At 31.1% G+C, this 26,056-nt stretch overlaps 2 protein-coding genes across 3 annotated transcripts; both read left to right on the forward strand.

Annotated features, from left to right (window-relative positions):
• The first annotated feature begins 7,900 nt into the window (after positions 1–7,900).
• On the forward strand, positions 7,901–14,108 carry LOC114166979 (Alpha/Beta hydrolase fold-containing protein). 2 transcript variants are annotated; one of them, XM_028051867.2, is made up of 8 exons: positions 7,901–8,054; positions 8,465–8,777; positions 10,433–10,630; positions 10,989–11,261; positions 11,573–11,675; positions 11,814–11,932; positions 12,442–12,618; positions 12,958–14,108. In XM_028051867.2, the coding sequence occupies exons 2-8, from the start codon at positions 8,478–8,480 to the stop codon at positions 13,753–13,755; spliced, it is 1,968 nt and encodes a 655-aa protein (XP_027907668.2). In that variant the 5' UTR covers positions 7,901–8,054; positions 8,465–8,477; the 3' UTR covers positions 13,756–14,108. The 2 variants fall into 2 exon arrangements, with proteins under 2 accessions (XP_027907668.2, XP_027907669.2); XM_028051868.2 differs by having other exon boundaries at positions 8,465–8,773.
• A 10,209-nt stretch (positions 14,109–24,317) lies between these two features.
• On the forward strand, positions 24,318–25,707 carry LOC114167236 (uncharacterized). The gene is made up of 2 exons (XM_028052258.2): positions 24,318–24,625; positions 25,015–25,707. Exon 2 carries the CDS (start codon positions 25,026–25,028, stop codon positions 25,506–25,508), a length of 483 nt encoding a protein of 160 aa, XP_027908059.1. The 5' UTR covers positions 24,318–24,625; positions 25,015–25,025; the 3' UTR covers positions 25,509–25,707.
• Positions 25,708–26,056: the final 349 nt, after the last annotated feature.

Below are 26,056 nucleotides of genomic sequence, written 5' to 3' on the forward strand. Positions count from 1 at the left end.
AACAAGTTAGTATCAAAAACACATGTAACATCTGCATACCTTACAGGTTTCCTGATTTCTCTTTGTGTTCTTCTTGTTGCTATACTTTGATCCAAATTTTCTTTATTTGAATCTTCAACCTCAAGCTCCACCTTTTGATGAATTCCCTTATTCCCTACAATATTTCCAACCTCCTCTTTTTGGCCAAACATAGCAGACTCACTAAAAGTAACATCTATGCTAATAATAAACTTTTTATTTCTATTATTTTCAGTACACCATAGTCTATATCCTTTGACACTCATAGGATACCCAAGAAATATACATTTCATTTCCCTAGGCTCTAATTTACCATCATTCACATGAGCATAAGCAGGACAACCAAATATACGTAAACCAAAATAATTAGAAGGTTTACCAGACCATACCTCTTGAGGAGTCTTTAAATCAATAACAGTAGATGAAAACCTGTTCACCAAATAGACAACAATATTAACTACTTCAACCCAAGAGAGACCAACATTTAAACGCATGCACCGAGCACGCTGAAGTAGTGTTTGATTCATCCGTTCAACAACACCATTCTGATGTGGTGTATGTCGTACTGTAAGGTGCCTGACTATACCTGCTTCTTTGCAGTAATCATCACACACTGTATTGCAGAACTCTAGTCTATTATATGTTCTTAGAGTCTTGACTTGTTTCCCATTTTGTTTCTCAACCATAGTCTTCCACTCCTTGAACCGTACAAACACTTCATCCTTGGTCTTCAAAAATTACACCAAAACCTTTCTAGAGTAGTCATCGATAAAGGTCACAAAATACCTGCATCTTCCATGAGACAAGGCAAGGGAAGGACCCCATAAATCAGAATGAACATATTGTAATTTTTCAGTTGAAGTGTGCTTACCATGACAAAATTTCAACCTGCGTTTTTTACCCATAACACAAGATTCACAAAACTTCAATTTCCCTGTCATCGCTCCACCCAACAATCCTTGTTTACTTAACACAGCAAGACCACGTTCACTCATATGACCCAATCTACGATGCAATAATTCTTTATTATCAACATGTTGCTCTAAGGAATGGGATACAAACACCGTTCCCTAAAAGGAATGGCTAAGCATAATTGTTCCAGTTTCAAGATCTGAAAAATCTGAGCAAGAACAAATTTTCTTTATCTCTCTAATTTCCTCTTCCCTTTTTCACTTACCACTATATTATCCTTTTTTTCTCTTATATAGGCCTTTCCCCCGTTTGATAAGCATGAAGACGTGCCTATTTACTTGCCAGTATCTGGCTTGATATATAGCCTTTATTTTAGGGATATCTTAACTTCCCCCTTTTATCACGTTATAACCGTTTACAACAGACACCTCATACTTGCACTTCGACAGGTTTTTAGGGATGTTTTAATGGGCCTCAAGTCGCAAAATAATAGTGGTCCAGGCTTTTTAACTGAAATCGGTCAAATCGGAACCCAATCGCTTATCTGAGCTACTAAAGTATAACTCGGATGCCGAGATGGTAAGCCAGGGATAGTAGGTAAGAATAACCATCATTTATGTCAGGCACATTTTTAACCCGTTGTCACAAATGATCAACACGTGGCTGTTTAATCTACGAAATCTGGTTTCGCCAAGGTAGGAAAGGCAACCCTTAATCACGATAAAGTAATGAAGGGTTGGATGACTGTGTACTATCCCTGGCTTACCATCTCAGCATCCGAGTTATACTTTAGCAACTCGGATAAGCGATCGAGTTCCGATTTGACCGATTTCAGTTAAAAGGCCTGGACCACTATTATTTTGCGACTTGAGGCCCCTTAAAACATCCCTAAAAACTTGTCGAAGTACAAGTATGGGGTGTCTATTGTAAACAGTTATAGCTTGATAAAAGGGGAAAGTTAAGATATCCCTAAAATAAAGGCTATATATCAGGCTAGATACTGGCAAGTAAATAGGCACGTCTTCATGCTTATCAAACGGGGGCAAGGCCTATATAAGAGAAAAAAAGGATAATATAGCGGTAAGTGAAAAAGGGAAGAGGAAATTAAAGAGATAAAGAAAATTTGTTCTTGCTCAGATTTTTCAGATCTTGAGATTGGAACAATAACATAAATTTCATGTTGTAGCTTTCCTTTCAAACAACCATAGCACCTTTGAAAACTGTAATTTGTCCATCTTTTCCTGAAAAATTGTACCCTTGTTTGTCTAAGGTACCAACAAAGATCAAGTTCTTTTGCAAGCAAGAACATACCAAGCGTCAAACGTTCTAACAATGCCATCATACATTTTTATCTGCACAACGCCCTTCCTTTCACACCAAGCTCCTCATCATCACCCAACTTTACACTGCCATTCCATTCTTTAAATGAATTGAACAACTTCTTGTTAAAAGTCATGTGATAAGAAGCACCGGTATCCATGACCCATGTATCAGCAGAACCAATAGTACTGACCGTCAAAACATCTCCGCCATTTCTTTCATCTGAGCTCTCACCAGAGACAACTGCACTAGAACAAGCAACAATTGCTCTGGCATTATTATTTCTTTCTTTCTTCAGTTGTGGACAATTCTTCCTTATGTGCCCCACCTCTTTGCACTTGTAACATCTCATTTTCTTTGACTTTGAAAGTGAATTACTTTAAAATTTTCATATGATTTCGGCAGAGAACATAACAAATAATAACTTGATCCTCGTCTTCAAGATGATCTCTCAAGAGAATCAAATTGTGTGCTTTTTCCAACATCAAGTTCTTCGCATCATCTGTCATAGTCGCGGGTAATTGATCTGCACCCTCTAGTGTTGGCTGCAACGCACTCCTGATGCACCAGAACCACATTCATCAATTTCCACAAAGTGAAATCATTCGATCCATATCAATATCGAATTTGTACGAATTCATTGCGTTTCTCCAGAGTAGGTCCTTAGCGTAACCTAGAGCTTTGGATACCACTTGTTAGGTCTATAGAGGAGGGGGTTTCACTGGGGAGAATAAACACCAATGAGACCTGAGCCCAACCACATAAGGAATTGACACCACTCTCAACCCAAAACCTTAAGGCAATGGGTTTGTGGGTCTTTATCCTTATATAGTACTCCACTTTCTCATTTCTAACCAATGTGGGACTTAGACTCACACTTGAATTCCTAACAATTCTTTTAATTATTCTATAATGTACCAAGATAGAGTTAGCTGACATCTTCATTTAGCTGCCAAATTATACTACAGGAATCTATGTGGAAGAAGACCAAATGTAACAAAAGTATTCGCAACTGAAATAATTCACTTTCCTTTCAAGAAGAAGAACAACAATCTCATTGTCTACTCTTTACATATAAGCTCAGGGTAAGAGGCAAGTTTCCAATGATGTGCACCGATGATTGCCAAACCACAAATAAAAAAAGAAAATAAAAACTTCACAAAATAAACTAATTCTACCCAATGTTATCTCACTTGTAAAAGCCAAGCCGATATTAGGAGAGCTCCCTATCTCACCCACGAAGTGTAGTAGCAGGGGTGTCCAAAAAATTCAAACAATTAAAATCAATCCATATTTATGCATATCCAAATCACTTTAAGTTCACTTTATTGTATTGGTTTCATATCCAAATCCATTCTTTTGGAAATCAAATCCAATTCAATTAATTAGATAGTTGTTTGGGATTTTGAAAATTCCAAAAACCAATGGCCATCCTAAAACGTTTCAGTTGGGTGGTCTCAACTTTTTACCTGATTTTGATCGGATATGTTTTTGTTGGTCTAGGTCAAAGCATTAGCACCTCAATCATCCTTGATTGGTTCATCATCAACTCAGCCTCGGTTGAGATATCACTGGTTCATCCATCCACGACCAATTGCTCATCTCCCGCTCAACCTCAGCTGTATGGTCTATTCATCATCAGCTTGACCATGATCACAACCTGGAAATCGTTTGACACCAAAGTCAGGGCATTGTTGCCACAACCTTAATCACAATATTGTTGGCTCAACTGAAGAAGTTTTAGTTTAACCCTAGCTGAAGAATCTTTGGATGACTTCAACCCAAGCATCTTTCCGTCAATCATGTCTCAGTTAGTAGTATCGATCAAGATATCTTTCAGATAATCTCGATAAAATCATCTTTCAGTAAACTTCAGCTAGGACATCTTTAACTTAACTTCAGTTAAAGTATCACTACTTTGGCTTCGTCTAGGCCATCTCCAGCTTGATTTCATCAAATCAGCTTTCAGTTTCAAACCAATTTTTGCAATATAAAACCAAATTTAAAGCCAAACTGATTCTAAAACCAATTAAAAAAATCCAAACAAATTTTATCCAATTAAAGAGATATGGATGATTTGGTTCAGATATGAATGGATATTTAAAGATTCAATCCATGCCCATTAGAAGAGAGCAAAACAGAAAGGCAAGCCATCAAAAGTAGTCTTACATATCCAATTAGCAACTGTTATAGTGAATTGAGTGTTGAAAAAATATGAAAATAACTTGTATTCCAAGTCTCGCTTCTTTGGTGTCATGCATTGAGACAATTGGGAAAAAAAACTCCCTGTCTCAATGTACATCCTTCAACGGGGCACACACAGGCTCTACGCAAAGGGACTTATATAGAAAAGTGTACACGATACACTTTTTCATTCAATCATTTTCCAAATCCATGGATTCGATCAATTAGGCATTTCCAAACATCAAACAGCAGCACCATTACACGCTCGCCACAATTGCGAGACCAAACCATCAGACTCCAAATATCAAATTGAACACATAATCTTTCATAACGAAAACAGAAAGACTATGCTAATTACTGAAAGCGCCATAGGACATTGCCAGCAACACTGTACAATCCATGTTTCCATAAAACGATTGCAACCCAATAACCTCCGATCAATAATGAACCAAAAAACACAGTCTTTCTGCACGATCAATTAATGGGTCCCTCCTAATTCCGATTGATTTTTTAAAAGAAGAGACCAAAATCCAATCTTTCACCAATATCACCCACACAACGTTCATATCCGAAACAAACACCAAAAGAAGAAAAAGAAAGCAAGATTCTTTTACAAGTATAAATATTGTGAAATAAAAAAAAGGATCGAATAGAAATAGAATTTGAAGAGAAGAGGGAGAATACGTGCCCGAGAAAGAACGTTATGAGCGAGGGCAAGAGGGAATAATTCTTAAAGGGACTTTTCTTAACAGAAATATTCATAAAATTTCTTATGTATACATGCAAATTAACTAACTGAAAATTAAATAGAGAAAAAATACAAATGATGTTAATATTTAAGGAAACAATATCCTTAAAAATGAATAAGGGAAATAATCTATTGAAATACTCATTCCTTCTCTTAAACATAAATAAATTGTAATTACTTTTTTATTTAATAATTTTTAAAATGTAATTAATTTAGTTAATATTTGAGATTTGATTAAATTATTATATTATATAGTTGTTTTATAGAATAACATTTTACGAAAAAATTAATATATTAATAAATTAATTAAATTTTTAAACATTTATGAAGTTAGTTTATGTTTACCGTTAGAGTCTCTTAAATGATTGCTTCACCCAAAAGTAGTATCACGAATATCAGCGTCGACCTTATTACGGTATTATGAAAATAAAAAAGCTTTTTTTTTTCTCTTTAAATATTTAGGACAATGATTTTTTTCCAATTGGATATTATAATAGTTAAACCGGAACGAATTTGTGTCAATTAATTAATTGACCGGATTTACTGAAGTAATAAGTAATTGAATATGTAATAACAATAATAATAACCGATTCCAGTAATATTTATTAATTAAAAAAATAAAAATAAGGATCTTCTTAATGAATAAAACATTGATTAAGAATAATATTCATTATTTTATTTTATTTGTCATAAAAATATACTTAAGTGTTATTTAATTTTATTTAATGTTTACTAATAAAAATTTTAAAAATAATTTAATAATAAAATATTCTATTTTAATGTTAAAAATTTAAATATAATTAAAAATCAAAAATTTAAATTAACATAAAAACTAACAACAAATAGAGTTAAATGATAAAAGGTTTAGAAAAATAATTAAAATATGAATTTGAGATTCTTTCTGAATTTTCCATAATTTTTTGTAACATTTCTTTTGATTTAACAAAGTTCCATGAATTAAGAAATATACAATATTTTAATATTTGAAATTATTAATTATAAATACATAAAATTAATAATATAAAAATTGTAATTATTTAAATTTTTAAGTGAAATACTGGACTTTAATTTACATTTTCAAGCATTAGAGAGTTTTTTTTTATGTTTTAGTAAAAATCTTAAAACATTTAAAATACTTATTTTGTATTAGAAGAATGTTATTTAAAAATTTCAAAAAATAAATATATTTTTATAAAATATGTCATATAAAATTATATTATTTCAATTAATATAATAAACTATTCCAATTTTTATTATAAAAATAATAAAATTAATAATCATTATTTATATTTTAACCGATGTCCTAACGTTCTCCTAAAATAAAAATAAAAACTCATCTGTAGTTGTTATTACAAGTATTGTATCGTAAAGAAAAAATTATTACAAGTATTTTATTTTTAGAGAAAGATAACGATTATTGAAGCACATATTTAATATTTAGAGATAGGATTGACCAAATTACTTAATTACGTGTTTATTCAAATTTATTAAAATAAATGACTAAATTATAGATTTCTTTAAGTCAAAATAAAAGTGGTAGTAAAAAACATCCATAACATCTTAAATTTAACTTAAATTATTTTAAAAAGTTAAATTTTCTATAATAAGTAGTATACTTTAATTGAAATTTATGTTTTTTAAGGTTCATAAAGATTAAATATATTTTTTATCTTTTATTTTTTGATGAATTTCATACAAAATTAGTCTAATTTTTAAATTTTGAACTAATTTAGTCTTTTAATTTTAAAAATATATAAATTATTCATTTATATAATCTTAACAAAAATTTTATGTAAAAAAATAAATTTACGTATTTCTAAAGTTCAATAACAAAAACAATATACAATATGATAAAATTAATTATCTATTTTAAACATTATTCATTTTGAAGGTTAATTTTATTCTCAAATACCTTAAATGATTATGAAAGTAAAATGTATTTAAACGTTTATTACATTATTTTTTGTTTCCATGGGAAATGAGAAGTTATTTCTTTTAAATAACTTTTTCTTTATTACAAAATCAATATTTGGATATGAAGTTTTTAAAAATAATAATTAAATAAATCATTATATTCAAAATATTTTGTTGTAATACATTTAATAGTCTTTTATTACTTAAAACTTGAGATTAAAAATAATTTAAATATGCACTTTTTTAACCCTCTAAAATGCACTTATAATAAACTCCAAACGTGAACTATAATGATAATAAACTTGAGGTTACAATAATAATAAAAAAAAGTATTCGTTTGATATAAATTTTGAAATTTATTCTTCAATATTCTAATTTATACAAAATAAAACGGACACGAAGAGGAACAGAGTATACAAAATTTGGCTGAAACAAGAGTTTGAAATTTGAAACAATATTTCGAACAGAACAGTTTTAACAACTAATTCGTGATGATAGAACAGGTCCTAATAATATCGTAATTGGCACTAATTATTATAATTAGCTACTAATTAGATACTAATTAGTAATAACAATGGTTCTGATTCAGGTTGTAACTTATCATCTGACACTACATTGACGTGGTCTGTTTTCATTCCATCCTTACGCGCCACGTGTCCGTTAAACACATAGTTAGAAAAAATATATAATAAATTAAAATTAAAACTATTCTTACTTTCTGGTTGCTTCGTCCAGGTTCAAAGAAAACTGCGCTTGTATTATTATTTTATTATTACGATCCTTATATTATTATTAAAACATTATATCATTATTGTTATTAAGTTATTAATTATTGTTATTATTACCTAACAGAATAAAAACACACATCGTAAGAACTAAGAGGATTCGGTACAATCTATGGTTCCTTCGTAACCAAACTATTTCCCCCTTCAAATTCTTCCAAAATCACGTTATTCAGGTTCGTTCATTCCTGTAGTGGACTTTTCTCTATTTTTATCATTTTTTTTCTTGATTTGGGAGTTTTAGGGTTTTGGGTTTCGGTGTGTCTTCATGTTTTTCAGGTTGCTCCGATTTTTGTTTTCTTTAGCTAATTCATTTGATCATGATTTTCTTATTTTGTTTTTATCAATCGAACGAATCGTTATTTCAATTTCCAGCTTAAATTGTCGAATTTAATTTTACTTTGTTATTTTATCTAATTTTCGTTGCATGGTTGACGATGATCCTGTAAAATAACTTTTGATCACATAGAATAGAAAATAAAGGATTTGAAGTTACCTTATATCGGGAAATTTTATCACAGTTTTCTGTTGTTGTGAATCCGGTTGTAATGATTTTTTTCTCCCTTTGGGCTTTGTGTTGTTATAGGGATAGTAAAATCATGGCAACTGCAACCATGGCTACTGCAGCAGGTGCAGCTGCCCTTCTGTATTACACATTGAACCGGAAATTGCAGACTCAGGATGCAATAGATGAAGATGCTGAAGAAAATGGAAGTGAAACGACTGATACGCCATTAGGCAGTGCTCGTATTTCTCATCCGTTAATCCAAGCCCCTGGAACCTGGTTAGAGACAATTTCAACGTTGTCTGAGACTCTCAGGTTCACGTATTCGGAGACGCTTGGGAAATGGCCAATTGGGGATTTGGCGTTTGGTATCAGCTTTCTGCTCAAGAGGCAGGTAATGGCAATGCGTACATTTTGATTCTTTGTTGGTGTCCTGATTTGAAGCAGCTGAAAAAACAAGAAAATTGTGGCGTTTTCTTTATCTATATGTAACATTGGATGCATTTAAGTAGTAAGTGGAATGTATTATATAGTATGAATGCCAGTTGCATATTGTTTAGGTGAAACTATAATTGATCAGAAATGGTAGTCGCAACATGCACATAACATGCGACAGACACATTTCACTTAATGGATTGCACATCACTGAAATTGATGAATGAAAGGTGAAGAGAGATAAAGGGAAAGAAAATGGCAGTGTTCAAGAAAGTTACGTGAGTTAGTTGAACTTTTTCATGTATAAATAACATTATTGATGATTGAATAGTTAATGCCTCCCATCTCAATACAAAAAATTATGGTCTCTAAGGAAGTAATCCTACATTTGGATAGCTGTTATAATTTATATTATCTCTGAAGTGTTCCTTACACTTTATAAGTTTTGTTTTATTTTACATTTTGAACCTTCTCAACGTCACAGCAGGGGATTGGTATCATGACTTGCAATATTTGAACTCCTGTTTCTTGTGAATCATTGCCCCTTTTAAGTTGACAAATTAGATCATTCTTGGGTTTTATCCTTTTCATATAACTTCTGTTTATACTTACTATGCGAGTAATATGGCTAAGGTAGCTTAGTGGTCAGACTATTTTCTGCAAAATGAATCCTCAGAAGACCGTTCACGTGACCTCTTCTACTTTATATGACAATCCTTGGAAGACATGATAATGATTTCCAAACAGAAGTTGACAAATTAGATCATTCTTGGGTTTTATCATTTTCATATAATTTCTGTTTATACTTACTACGCGAGTAATATGGCTAAGGTAGCTTAGTGGTCAGACTATTTTCTGCAAAATGAATCCTCAGAAGACCGTTCACGTGACCTCTTCTACTTTATAGACAATCCTTGGAAGACATGATAATATGATTTCCAAACAGAAGTCCTGAACTACTGAATTTCTTCATCTCAGCTCTACATAAGTAGAAGAAAAGTTTCTGTGTAATAATGGTTTGGGCCACTTTAATTTCTTCATGTTAAGCTGTAGTTTGTGTGTAATAATCACGCATTTTTGTATTCCAATCCTTAAATTTGGACATAAATGTGATGCTTATTTTTAGTTTTTGGCCCTTTAAAATCAATCTGGTTGGTATAAAATAAATGCTTACAGTATCTCTGTTGTTCGGCTAAGATATTCTGAATTGATTCATATTAGGAATGAATTCTGTGGATGTACCCAGGAAGGAGTAGATTTTGTGGCCAAGAAAATCGATTTTGAGTAAGAACTAAGACCTACTAGTTTTTCAAACAAGGTCACCAAACCTCAAAAATAAATTGACTGGTTGGATCCTGTAGTTTTCTGAATGTATCCCAACAACTATGATTCAAAAGTTGCTATACAGTATAATATCTGGGAAAAATCATTTGTAAAGTCAATTGTTTTACTGTCTAATCCAAATGGACCCCTAGATACTAGACTGTTGATACTCAGAACATTATCTGTGTTTAACATGAAAAATGTAGTTTCTGGTTTTGGTGCTTCCTTCTTTTTTATTTTATTTTATTTAAGTTTGATCCTTTGATTTAGTTTCTTAATTATATCTTGCAGGGGAACTATCAAGTTGACAGTGAATTTTGTGGTAAGGATAGTGTACAGCTGAAAGGACCTGAGATTACTGCTGAACTTAAGTATCTCTTGAAGTTGTTGACCCTGTGCTGGCATTTTTCAAAGAAGCCCTTTCCCTTGTTTTTAGACGAGACTGGCTACACTGAAGAAAATGTTCTCCTTCGGGAAGCCAAAGCAGGAGTAAGTCTTGTTTGAATTTTCAGAAAACTTTATAGCAGTTCAGTATCTGTACCCTGTGTTGACTATGCTGTTGATAGTTATTTTATACATTTTCTTTTGAGAAAGGATGGCAGGCTGCATCAACAGAGGGTGTTGTTTTAGGCTAGTCAAATGTGGAATGGGATAAAAATTTGATAATAGATTTTTTTTTTTCTTTTTGTTTCATTTTGGAACATTTTTTGAATTTTTTTTTTGATGGGGTGAGGCGCTTGGCACAATTGAATCTGATGAATAAGTAATACTTGCTACCATTTCAGTGATCTGTATTCATTTGGTAAAGACAACGTAAGTTTAAACCTGCTGTTCATTTGTCATGCAGATTTTAAAACCAGCTTTTACAATAATTGTTGATCATGACATGAGATGCCTTTTGCTGTTGATTCGTGGCACACATAGTATCAAAGATACTCTAACAGCTGTTACGGGAAGTGTGGTACCATTCCATCACACTGTAGTTCACCAGGGGGGCGTTAGAGATTTGGTTTTAGGTTATGCCCACTGTGGAATGGTTGCTGCTGCTCGATGGATTTCAAAGCTTGCAACTCCTTGTCTCCTTGAAGCACTTGGTCACTACCCTGATTATAAAGTCAAGGTAAAGATATTAATTTTTTTTTTTTTTGTAACATTCCTTGCTATTTGACTAAATAATCCTTCTAACATGCTTCCCTATTAGACCATAATATCATTTAAATTTTCAATATATTATTTAGTTAGTAGTGTGATCAAACATGCATGGCTAGCAGATTGTACTCATCACATTCATGGTTTTTCTTCCTTATCTTCACTAATCTTGAATTTACAACAAAAGTTTTGATTAGATCATGAAATCATTCAGGTAGCTTTAAATAGTTAGTAGATGTTTCTATTGTTTACTGTATAAGTTTTAAAATTCTTATTATGTAGATTGTTGGGCACTCTTTGGGTGGAGGTACTGCAGCAATTCTAACTTATGTGTTGAGGGAGATAAAGGAACTGTCTGTCGCTACATGTGTTACATTTGCTCCAGGTCAGTGTATCACGTTCTGTGTAAATATGATTCTTCAATTTATTTGCAAAGCGAAAGGGTAGTATCCTAGAGCACTTTGGAACTAATATTGGTTTACACAGCAAGTCTCTTGAACCTGACATCTTGTTACCCTTGCAGCTGCTTGTATGACATGGGAGTTGGCAGAGTCGGGTGATAGTTTTATCACTTCTATTATAAATGGAGCTGATTTGGTGCCTACATTCTCAGCTGCTTCTGTAGATGACTTGCGTTCTGAGGTTGTGATCATTAACATCTTGTGTTGGAAAATGTTGTTGTCCTGATTTATTGACCAATATTTGATCATATCTGTGGGTGATCATATAATTTAAGTAATTAGGACTTGTAGTTCAGGTGTTGATAAGACATGCATGGCCCTGGGAAAGTGTAGGACGTCATTTGGTGGGTTTAACTCTCATTTATGGTTATGAACTATTTTATGTTCTCTCAAAACTGCGTATCAAAAAAATTGTGGGATATTATAGAAAGCAGTGTTATAAATATCCCAGTCCCACAAGAAGTTATACAGATTCTAAATTGTTTTGCATTGGCTGTCCTGTTACTCCGCATGAAATTTAATTCCTTCACTGAAATTGATAATCCTCCTGATTTGGTTTGGTTGCCTTAATGGAACTTCGATAATTCGATGGACTTGCTACAATGTTGCATGATGAATGTTTGCAGTTCATAAATTTCATTTTTCCATTCTACATCATTTGGGTATTAAAATTAATTTTCCCATTTTCAGGTGACAGCATCAGCATGGATAAATGACTTGAGAAATCAAATTGAACAAACAAGAATACTAAGTACTGTCTATCGTTCTGCTTCAGCATTGGGTTCTCGCCTCCCATCGATTGCCACTGCTAGAGCAAAAGTTGCTGGGGCTGGAGCCATTTTGCAGCCAGTTTCTAATGGTACCCAGGTACTTTTACCTTCTGTTTTCAATTTTCGTTTATCATGCAACTATGTATTGTCTCTGAAAGCAAGGTGGGATAAACTATACATTGTTGGAAATTAAAAGGAAACGGTCTTTTTATTTGGTTGTCTTTCTTGTGTTGAATAAGATCTATTGGTGTTGCAATCCTGTTGTCAGAAGAGTACACACAATTTTTATGCTTTGAATCATAAGCCTAACCACGACGAGTTTCTACTTGTTAGTTCTCTTCAATCTATGGTTGGGGGTTGACGTGTTCAATCTGATCATGCAAGAAGCGCTAGTGCTGCTGCTTCTATTCCATATCTAACATTTGAAAAACTACAGGTTGTGATGAAGAGAGCCAAGAGTATGGCAGCATGGGCACGTCCAAACCTTAGTTTGTCCTCTTGGTCATGCATGGGACCCCGTCGCAGAGCCTTGAGTGCTTATTCAAACTCCAGAGACGGAGAAAGTTCTCCTACATCTTCCTCTACCAACATTGACTGTTCCGAATCACTTCTTCGTTCTCCCAAGAAGGCGATTAATGCAAAGAACATGAACCTTCCTGTATCTTCATCTATAGAAGAGTGGTCTTCTGAGATAGAATGTGCCAATGAAAGTAGTTCTGATACTGATGTGGACGTTGATCATGGTGACCGTCAGAACCTGATGGACCATGACAGATATGATGATCAGATGAGTGAAGTGGAGTTGTGGCATCAACTGGAGAATGAGCTGTACGACGGTCCTGAAGTTGAGGAGACTGATGTTGTAAAAGAGATAAGGGAAGAGGAAGCAACCCACGAAGTAGAGGAAGCCCAGAGTTCAGTACCAGAAACGAAAGAAGTCTACAGATTTTTCCCTCCAGGAAAGATAATGCACATTGTTACACTCCATTCTGACTCGGATAATGAAAATGATGATAGCCCAACCTATGCAAGTTCAGACAGTAGCGAGCTAGATGAGACTAAGATTGGGATTTTTCTAACTTCCAGGTCTCTGTATAGTAAACTTAGACTCTCCCAGAGAATGATCAGTGATCACTTCATGCCAGTTTATAGAAGGCAGATTGAAAAACTAATAAAAGAACTTGAGCAGGAAGATACTGAGGCCCATGATACACAAGATGTGGTGTTATTATAGTTAAAGACAGTTACAGTCAGATTTATGTTTGTACCATATTGCGTGTCATTGGGTGTTTTTTGTCCCATTGATTTCGGAACGAGTCTCATAGGAGCTGCAGTTTTTGTGCTATGCTGCAATAAGGAACCCAAACGAAGGTGATTACAACAGCCTAATATACTGATTCTCACTCTGATGATCAACTGGAACCAACTCATCACTGGATACCTTAACTTCGATGCTGGCCGGGGAAAAATAATTGTAAATGCTTCCCCAGATCCAAGTTATATGTAAATATAATAACGTGGCACTGTCCAATAAAGGTTAAAATAATTCGTGGTAATTTGAATGAAGAAGTGTCTTTATGAATTGAATGTTTGGTGTACTCTGTATCATACATTCAATTACTTTGAATTGTTAAACATGCTGGTTTCCCCATAATCATTATCAGTTTGGTGGGAATGGTTGGAGTGAGTAACAAAAGTGGGAGTTGGACCAGGTGAGTGAACAAGTGCATGTCATTCAGTCTTGAAAGTTTATTTCCAACAAAGTGTCTTGAAAGATTTCGACATATTACTTGCCAAAGATTCTCAAAACCTGACCCCAAACAAAGCACATTCACTTTTGTACATTGAAACTGGAATGGGCGTTTAGGCAACCCCATTCATTGCTTGGTAAAACGACAAAATGATGCATGCAACTCAACAAAGTAATGCTATAATGAGCTTCGTAATGGCTGCAGATGCAGTTCACACTTTGCAATATTTGACCGAGTGGACCTCATAAATTAGTTGCAATTTCATGTCAGAAACTACGGAACTATTGATTTAGTTCTTCTGAAATTGCACCAGTCATTTATTTAAACAATAAATAAGGAAAATTGTACCAGTCATTTATTTAAAAACTGCAAATAAATATGTAGTTGTAGAAGCTTTTCCTTTGGAGAAAACTAAAAAAATGTCAAATCGTTAAATTTGACACAAATAGAAAATAAATAAAATTTTATATATATATATATATATATATATATATATATATATATATATATATATATATATATATATATATAATGGGAAATTTTGATTCAGTAACTATTTTTTATATTTTCTCAAGATTTTATACTTATCAAAATATATCTTTATTAAAAGAAATCAAACCAAATTTAACATATCCTCAACATGATACTCATACTACTATCACATTTTCTCTATAACTGTTTGTAGTTTTTTTAGTCCTTTTAAGAAAAAAAAAATCCCTAGAAATACTAAATGTAAACTATACGTTTTTTTTTTTCCAAAAAGATATTTTTTATCATAGTACTTCTAATAATACCATCCATCAAAAAAGCATTCTTATGTGTTGAAACAAATACACTTTTACAGTATATAAGTAATAAACGTCAAATATTTACTAGATATTGATACACTTCATCAAAATCATAAATTTCTAAGTTTTGTTATACAATTGAACTTCAATTATTTTTTTCATTCCTGAAATAGAGATAAATCTATTTGTAGTTTCTAAATTTGATAAAAATTGTTTTAAATTCTCAAATTAAAATACGGAAATTTGCAAAAAAGAAAATAAATTTAACAAACTATTTTAAAAAAAATTACTTTAGCCTTTTAAATTAAATATTTAGAGAATAGTTTTTTTTTTCAAATTTAGAAAATCCAAATGATTTAATATCTAAATTTGAGTGATAGGAATCATATTCATCATAAATTTCAATAATTGAAACCAAATTAAATATAAAATAAATCCTGAATATTTGACATTTTTAACTATAATTTTGATATAAAGTATTCGTTTTCAAAAGTAATGAAATGACTAAAATCTTCAGAATATAAACAATCATTTTCCAATATAATTTATTTGAAGTCCAAATATCTAAAACCATTCATATCTGAATGAACCATGTTCATGCTTTCGAATGGCACAAATTAGAGCTACAAAGGTGTGGTTATCAAATCAAAGCAAAGTTTGTGGCATTAATTAAACGTGTCACGTTCGCACGTCAAAACTTTAAAGAATTTTCTAACTAAATTGAATTCGTTTGATTAAACACACTGAGAAAAGGTCCACTTTGAGCCAAATTGCGACAAAATTTTCTGTATCCAAGTTTTGACATGAAGATTAAGAAAGCATGATTAACTTTTAACAAGTAATTAATCATGATTGAGAGAGATCATAAAAAAGCATGCTGAAAAAAATTATAATCAATGATGAAAAAGTAAAAACGAAGTAGAAGTGCAATGGTGAAAATATTGATTTAGAGTTGTCATTAAAACCATGGAAAAAATTTTGTGGATATCAATTCCAAATTCTTCTCGAAATATATACTCATATAAAAAAAATCACTCCAATAATCCCATCCTTATTTTAATTATCAAATTATACCCCTTTATTGTTCATGAGATTTTTTATTTCGGGATAATCAAATTTTTAACGTTAATAAATAATACGACCACAATTTATTTTCCTCTTTTTTCTCCATTTAAAAAAAATTGAAAGAATTACGTCAAAATTTGGTTCTTCAAAAATTGAATTTTTAAGGATTCCACTCCCTAAAAATATAATTTTTTAACGTATTCACTCCAGTGTCAAATTCAGTTTTTGGTGAACTGAATTCTAAAACAAGTAGAAGTTGTCTCGTATTGAGAATTTAACCCCTCTAATTTTTAAATTAAATAATAAATAAGTTTAATTTGACACTTAGAATGAAAATGAGTTTATTTAAGTATTTTTTTTACATATGCAGAAATTCATAGGAAGTAGAACATGTTAACATCGGATTCTTAAACTGATTTTACATTTAGAAAACAATGTCTCAACTACGTAGTTTTTGGTGTGTACACATACTAAACTATTTCGTAATTAATGCGAAGTTATCATGTATTTAAAAGAAAAGAAAAATAAGTACGTACGATATATTAATATAGATGTAGAGCATTAAGTAATAATGGTACCGTCTATTTAATGCTTTCAAATTTTGGAAAGAGAAAATAAAAAAAAAAAAACGAAATCAAGAAATTGTTCTTATATGGTTTCGTCCAATGGAGATTAGTTTGTGACAGACATGAAGAAAAGAGTAGCTTTCACTCGTACTGTCACAATTGTTAACATCTTGCATGTGATTCATTTCTTCTTCATCACAATCAATACAAAAATAATCCACTACATATGTCCCATTTAGCAATTATTAATTACATCAAATAATTTATATAGATATTATCATTAAAATAATTTTAGACTCCATTCTCTTTTCTTCTTATACTTCTCTCTTAAGCCAACAAATGTATACTACAAGGGATGGATTTTCACAAAATATCTTGAGATGTTAAAATAAGTTGTACATATTTTTTTAGTTCAGAGTCGATAAAGCTCCGTCATTATACTTTAATACAAAAATATTCTTTTACTTAACATGTTTTATACTAGATTAAGAAAAGATTCAGAAAAAAAAAATACATGACATTGTTGGAAGTCTCATGTCAACTAGAAATAAGATGATTTCATAATATATATAAGGTATATAAGTAGGTGTAAATTTTATTTTACAAGTTGATTTTATGGGGGGTTGAATCATTGTTTAAGAAGTCTATCCTAGCAAAACTTTTGTTTCTTGAGCATATAGTTTCACCCGCTATCGGACCACCCATTAATGTTTAGTTTCACACATAAGATTTATAGATGTTTTGTCTAAATAAGTGATTATGGTGTTTTGTTGTGTAGATGGTTTTCTTTAATTGCATTGAAATTTTTATTGGTCCTGTGGCCCACAAAACAAATCGGGTCAGGATAGAAAACACAACTTGCTAACCTACACCATCTGTCAAATCCACCAACCCAACGAGCCGATCCACGGACCAAAACGGGTCAGCCCGTGACCCGCTTGCACTTTAAAAAATAAATATGAGTGAGCCACTCATTTCTCATTTCTTTTGTAGTTGATTCTTCTTTCACTCATCTTTCACTCTCTTCCTCTTCGTCTCTCACCCTCTCACACCAAACCGTCATGAACTTTATATAAAATATTTTATTAAAAGGTAAATAAAAATAATTGTTTTTTTAGAAGAGTAAATATGAGTAGTTACAATTTTAAAAAGTATTTTATTTTTATTAATATATCTTCTTATATTTTCAAAGAAAGTTTATGCCCAAATTTATTTTAATAAGTTATTCCAATTAACTTGTTAAAATAAGTTATTTTCAACTTTTTTTTTCTTCAAAATTTTAAGACAAAATAACATTAAAGTAATGTAATGAGTATATTTTTGTTAAAAGATGTATTTTTTTTATATAACAAATAAGATTTAAACATGTATACACTTATTTTCACTTTTAAATAAATATACAAATTTATCTACTCATATCTATTCATATTTTTCTCAAATTCAATCATACACTCTCTTAAATCCATTTATTCAAAAAAACTCTACCTAAATAATAATAATTTAAGGATTTAGATAGCATATGTAAGATAATAATTTAAGTATTTAGATAATATAATAAGTTTTAATCATAAATTAAAATCTATCCACCGGAAGCTTTGGATATGACAATTATACAAACTCCCACAATTCTTATATTAAACAACTCAATTAACATAATTAAAACACAAGATACTAAAATGATGCCATTATGATACATGAAAGATAAAAGTACAATAATGTCTTAAAAATCCGTTAACTTTTAAGTGTACTCTTCTTTTTCATGCAATTATATAGATGATTTTTTAGTTTATATATAAAATGAAATTGAACCGTTTTTTTTTTTTTTGTCTTTTGATGAATTATTTAATCAAACATAAACACAAATATTCGAATTTCATAAATTATTGTTGGATATGGTGATATTTTATATTTAGGGTTTAGGCTCTTTTTATTTTTAACTTTTTTGGCCACATAGGAAAAAAAAAAGGAACTCAAAAGTGGAAAGAAGAAAGAAAATAGAGAGTTGCATTGCTTAAAGAATGAGTTTGTCACTTTGTGTAACGCAACCCAAACATAGCTTCCACAACAAGCTTTCTGGACCATACCATCTTACTGTCTCATCAATCAATCACTAATATATATTTATATTTTCATGAAAATAAAAATTATATTTTTATACACTGTAAATGAATTATATATCACTTTAAATATGACTTTTAAAACAATTAATTACTCAAACTTCAATAATCTAATATCATCATTTATTATTGGATGGTAATATGGGAATATATATATTATAAATACTCCGAAGATAATTAAATTAAGTTCTGTATAAAATAACTTAATTGTAATATGAAGATTATTTTACTTATTGACAATATGTAAAAGAAAAAAAAAACATCATTTCTATAACAAATATTAATTTCATTTTATAAGTAAATTGAAAGTGATAGAAAACCAAATACAAAAAGTGGTAATTTATTGAGTTATATATATATATATATATATATATATATATATATATATATATATATATATATATATATATATATATATATATATATATATATATTTGTGATAATACGGAATATACTTTCTAATGAGATTGACGAGAATAATGCAAAATTTAATTTTTTTTTCTGTATTCTAATTTAAAATAGAATCAATAAATTATGATATCCATTCAAACAAATTGAGTTACATGCTATATCAATTAGATAGCAAATATTTAATCACAATTTCGAACTCGTTATTTGTTTGATAAATTACTTTTAAAGTGGTTTCACTCAACTAATTTATATTACCACCTATATTTTAATTCCTAATGTATAATACACTAATATATAAAGGGGTTATTCTCATAAAAAGATAAAACATTATTTTTTCCGAGAAGTGAAATAGAAAAGTCTTCTCCAAATTTTAAAGGTTTCTTGTAATGTAGAGTAACATTAAAGACTAAAAAATGTTTGTGGTAGTAGAAGATTATCAAGCTCTAATTAGTAAGAAATTTCATAATAAAGAATATCAAAGAATTTAAGTATTCCATTTTATACTAACGTTAATTTATAAACTTTCTTAATAAGGTGTAGTAAATAAAAACATTTTATTATAAATAAGCACTTGATTATTAGCTTTCATTTTACAATATAATATATAATAGTTATATTCGATTTTGATATATACACATTGTATATAAGAAAAGTGGGTAGATCTAAGTGTAAAGTAAGATTTGATACGAATTAAATTGATACCAATTATATATACGAGAAAATAATTAATATTATATTTTTGTCTGCCCTCATGTATTACTTTTCATTATTTTTACAATTTTAATAATTTGATAAAGAAAAAGACTATTTATATAGTTACGAGTTTGATAGCGAAAAGAACCGATTCTCTTTCATCTCTTATCTTCTGTGACGTAACACCATTGTTCCTTCCTATCACTTACACTACCTTTTCTTTTATTATTTATTATTATTACTATTATATCAACACATCATTATTATAAAAATGATTGACCAAAAACTTTTTTTACAATCTTCATAATATAGTGTTGTTGATAAATGGCAAAAGAATAAAATAATGGTTACTTTTGGTTTAATCACTTTCATTTTGATGCGATCAATCAACTAAGCATACTCGTGATAAGTGTGTAGCGTAAGGCATGATGTTACCAATATTAAATTAGTTCCCATTCGTTAATTTCACCATTAATTAACTGCATAATATATTTCTCTGTTCAAACCCAAAACCAAATTTGGTTTCGGTTGACCAAAACCAACCCTATATGCTTACACAAGTAACCCAATATATTCATATAAATAACCTACTTTGCTCATTCACACACTCAACTCATATCTATAATTCTTAGCAAACGTAAATGTGTATGAATCTAAGATGTGTGAGCATTGAAAATGATGCAAAGAACAAGGACGAATGGGTTCACATGCCCTACAAGGGTATGATATGAGATGTTGCCCTGAGCATGTGAAGTTGCGAACAATGTTAGAAGTTGGCACACCAAAAATTGAATGCAATTTTGAGGAGATTGGGAATTATATTTGGCGAAACACTGTAGTGAAAACGAGAGCTCCAGAATAGAAAGATGGGTTTGTCCCTAAATAGGAACATAGTGTGGGAGTAGGGGCAAATAGGGTGTCATAGTGTCCAAACGCAAGTCATTGTCATAAGAGGTGTGAGAGTGTAATACCATTTATATCTCACACAACACCACCTCTTCTTTTCATTACCATGCCACACTTTGGTCCACTCATTTATTGTTGTTTTCGGCATTGACATATAATACAATATTAATGAGATATGAGTCTAATTCATACATAAGGAGATTGACATTTTTGTAAGTCCCAGATAAGATAATTTCATAATATATAAGTGGGTGCAAAACTCACCTTACAAGCTGGTTTTGTGAGGTTTAATTAGACTTAAAGTTCATTTTTTAACATGGTATCAGAGTCATTGTTTCAAGCCTATCATAACAAGATTTGTGTTTGTTGGACATACGTTCATTCCATCTGTTATCGGGTCACTATCAGACCACTTATTAATGTCTAGTCCTACGCACGAGATGTATATATCTCGATGTGAGGAAGTGCGTTAAAAGTCTCACATCGACTAGAGATAAAAAAGATTCATAAATGGATGCAAATCTCACCTTACAAGCCAAACCGTACACTCGAATTTCCATCATAACTTCATGTTCTTTATCTGATTTTGTTGTTTAATTTTCAAAAAGAATAATCTTTCTTGAATATCAATTTTGTATGAGAGGGAGAACATGCTACAATTTCACTTTGGTGTGACCTTCTTCGGGTCACCATTTTTTTTTCATAATTAATCACCAATAATATACATTTCTCCATTTCTTTCTCTCCGGTTTCTTCCTATTTTTTTTCTCATCACATACACATTTGCTTCAACATACACATTTTTTCACTCACACCACAAATGTTTTGTTTGTTTTTGTTAGGGTTGGATATCTTTAATAATGAGAAACGCAAGTGGGGTCGATGAAACAAGTGGTTGCGTAGGAGGCACTGCATTTGCAAACAAACCCAACCCAACCAATTATTAAAGGCATCGAAATTTCACCTCTCCAATATTGACCCCACTTTCATACCCCGTTATTACCACAATCATCTAAAGAAAACAAACCAAACTCTTTTGGGATTACAAAAAGTGAACATTACTTAGGGTTTTGTTCCACATGAGTGTGCATGGATATGTTCTTGGACTTTATAGTTGTCACGCTTTGGAATCCGAATACCTCACTAGATACGCTATATATGGAGAACCTTGACATAATGAGCCACAAGAATAATTCCCCATCCCCTTCCCCTTTTTTGGTTCTCCTTTTTACTTCATCAAATTTAAATTCTTTTTCTCCTCTCCATAACATTATTGTACCTTGTATTTTGCTAAAGCAAAGTGAATTATAAGTTCCCTTATTCTCTCCTTTCACCATTTTCATTTCATTCAATCTTCTCCAACATTATCAAGACACGCCAACTCATTCCATCATTCAATTTTATCTCAAATTCTTCTCAAATAAATTTACAACATTATATGTTTTAATTATTGTGCAAATTGTAAACATGAGAAACATAAATTGATGAACTTACGAAGATGTGTTGGAAGTCCCACATTTACTAGAGATAAGACAATTTTATAATATATAGGTGAGGTACAAACCTCACCTTACAAGCCAGTTTTGTGTAGGATTGAATTAGGCTTAAAACTTACTTTTAAAATGGTATCAAAGCCAATTTAGAACATATCCTAACTAACTTTTTTTGAACATTTTGTTTCATCCGCTATTAAACGGACCACCTTACCTCACCTAAAATCCACTTCTAACATAACGAGAAAAAAAAATAATCGCATCAATTGCTATTATTATCTCGTAAAAAGGTCATAAAATAACGAAAAAGAATTCATATTATTTCATCCAATGAGGATTTGTTTTGGTGATCTCCAAGGTATGCGCGCTCACATCTACCCACCAATGCAAAATTGACTTCACAAATAAAAAACATCAAAACACGACAATTAAACTATTTCTTTTCTTTTCCATGTGCCTTTATTTAATTGGACTAGAATATTTTACTCACATTTCAATGTAGATTATTACCCATTTATTTTTATTCATAAATTAATACATATATATGGAATTTGTATATTTATATAATGAAATTGTTAATATTATAGATTTAATATATGGTGTGTTGACCTAATCAGTACGAGTCGGCAGGTAATGGTACATATAATACAAGCTGTAATTCAAATTAAGAAGCTACTTTTTGTGGTAATCGTGCAAGCTGTACCTTCATAACATCATTTACATTTCACGTGTCACTTAGGTGTTGCTTCACAAATTAGGAAAAAATATTATGACGTACCAAAATTTTTTAATTTTATTATTTAATCCTTAAATAATTATAATCGATTCAATAATATTATGTAACTAAATTTATCTTTTATTTATTCATTATTTTTTACATGGATTCGTATTAAAACAGTTTCTTAAAGATAAATTATTAATATTCCTTGAATTGCCACGGAACCTTTTGAGTTTGTCCAAATATGATGAATTCACACCAAAGTCAGCAACGATTTGATTGAAGAACATTTCACCCATGAGAAAAACATGCCTTCGGGAAAAAAAAAAATCATTCTCTTTGGCTTTTTTTTCTCTTTTCTATTAATTTTTCTTCAAATTAAGATTGATATATTCTTTAAATATAAATCGTATAATTACTTTCATTTGGATTTGGCTTGAAGCTTTACCATTTTTTTTAATAAATTTTTAACTTGATTTTATTTCGTTTAATCTTTCATTTTAACCCATTTTGCAAACATTTTATAAATGTTTTAAACCAAATTGCCAATTAAACAAATATTACAACCATTGGTTTACCTTTAATCTCGGTTGCTTGTTTTAAAAAATTTCCTTTTCAGACTAAAACAAAAAATAGACAAACTTTTATTTAGTTCTTAACAAAGAAATTTGCTACATTTTTATATACATTTAAAAAATGAATTATACGAAAATTATTGATTGATTGAGATTTATAATAAATTAGTAGTTAAGTTTTTTCCCAAATTAACGATCTAAACTCCTTTGATATATAATAAGTAAATATTTTTAAGGAGATTAATGAGTTGCATTCTGTCATGAAAATTGATTGTTTCCTTTAACAGGATATTATTTCAATTGTATTCATAAATTCCAAATATTATTACTGTAATATTTACATAAAATATCAATCGACGACCAATTTAAAGAAAATGAATGGATATGGAAAATATTTGTTTAATATTAATCACGCTTTGTGCGTGAATAATTTGGTTTTGTGAAAATAGAGAGTAACACAAATTGGGTAAGAAGCGAGTCACGATATCATAATGCTTAGCTGGCAATCCAATCATCAATAGCCAAACATTCACACATTCTATAAAAAAATTGTCGACGTGGATTAAACCATAGTCCACAACGTTAAAGCCTCAATCATTGATGTTTTTTTCTCTCACCTCTTTTCTTTCTCTCTCTACAAAGTGCCTTTCTCTTTATCTCTCTCCCAACTTACCCACTATTCATATATAGTTTAGGAGTGCAGATCCCGTGGAGAAGCCAAATATAATCCCTTTGTTTCCTCACAAAAGATTTGGGTTTCTTCAAAGCTATCTTTTTTCTTTTGAAAAAAAAAAACTTTTCTTTAATTTCTTGAAGGAGGTAGAAGAAAGCAAAAGGGGTTTTAAGTTTTCTCTGAAATGGTTTTCATGTCTGAGTTATTGCTCCCTGAAGAAAAAATTGAGGAAGGTGAGTGGGAGAAAGAGAGATAAGAAGAGGAGGAGAAGAATACCTACCCAGCAAGCAGAACTACAGAAAAGATAAACAAACAATTGATTTCATTCATTTTGATCTGCTTCTGCTGGTAATAATCGTCGTCAAATTGTTTTTTCGATTTGTTTGCTTCTACAATTTCATCGCGTTTCTTCTGTTCAGTTTCACTTGTTTTGTTCTATAATTTTCCTTGATATTTTTACATTCAGCACAATAATAAACTCTGTCATAAGCTTAAAGGGGAAAAGAGTTTGGTTTGGTTGGATTTTTTTTTCTCTTCTCTTCTTGATTTCTTCATTTGGCTGAAAGCTCTTCGGTATTTGTTGAACAAAAAACCTAAGGTTTATTTATTGGTCTTGTGAAATGTGAAAACAGTTTGTATTGTATTTATGGCTCTTTGAAGAATATCTTTTATCATGTGTCAAATATTATCAAAATGATTTTATATTAACCTATTTGGTGTTGATTGTTTGTTGACAGGGTGGTTGGCAATGTCTGCACCGATGATCATTGACCCTGTGGTGATATCGGCACCAGAATCTCAATCAGCAGCTAGCATACTAGTTGCACAAAGTGAAGTTGAATTTGCTGTGTGTGACTGTTGTGGACTAACAGAAGAGTGCACCCCAGCCTATATAGAAAGAATCAGGGAGAGGTACCATGGAAAATGGGTTTGTGGATTGTGTGCTGAGGCTGTTAAGGATGAAATTGTAAGGTCTGAGAGGCTTGTTTGCACAGAAGAAGCAATGGCAAAGCACATGAACTTCTGCAAAAAGTTCAAGGCATCAGGGCCTCCTCCAAATCCAACAGTGCATTTGATATCTGCTATGAGACAAATTCTTAGGAGGAGTTTGGATTCTCCTAGAGTAAGGTCCACACCGAATAGTCCAACCAAGACTATCACAGAAATCCATGGTTCTGTGCTTGCAAGGTCTGAGAGCTGCTTCTCTACCCTCACTGAAGGATTGGGATGAAGAAAATGTTGTGTGTTTGGTTGGATGAGAATTGAAGGAGACATCAGAAATAAGGACAGAAAAATATAAGCTGAAAAAATTAGATGTTCAATTGTAGTTTTGTCCAGTACAGAACTTTCAATCTGTTTGTTAGAAATTTGAACATAATTTGGTCAAGAATTTTGCTTCACTAATACCAGTTACCTTGTTTTCTATTCCACTTGATTGTTTGAAATAGCAAAATTATGTTCATAACTGAAATCAAAATTTCACATTTCACAATTGGTGCAGCTGAAGAGAAAATAGGACAATGCTGTCTGTACTCAAATTGATGCTCTGCAAAATATCAAAATTTGATTCAGGTGTTCAACTAATCTTGTCTGTACTCAAATTGATTAAGCTAGGTTGAAACCAGTTGCGGTTATTTAAAGCGAAAACAAAAATAAGGACACCAATAATTGAGTTCTACTTCTCCAAACCAGCTTAAAAACTAATCATTGGTGAAATATAAAATATACTGGTCTACTTTTAGTGCTATGCACAAATGCAGCTTCTGACATTCATTATAA

This window comes from Vigna unguiculata, chromosome 10, assembly GCF_037176805.1.
Source record: "Vigna unguiculata cultivar grain cowpea cultivar isolate G323 ecotype 2 chromosome 10, ASM3717680v1, whole genome shotgun sequence".
Classification (NCBI taxonomy): Eukaryota; Viridiplantae; Streptophyta; class Magnoliopsida; order Fabales; family Fabaceae; genus Vigna; species Vigna unguiculata.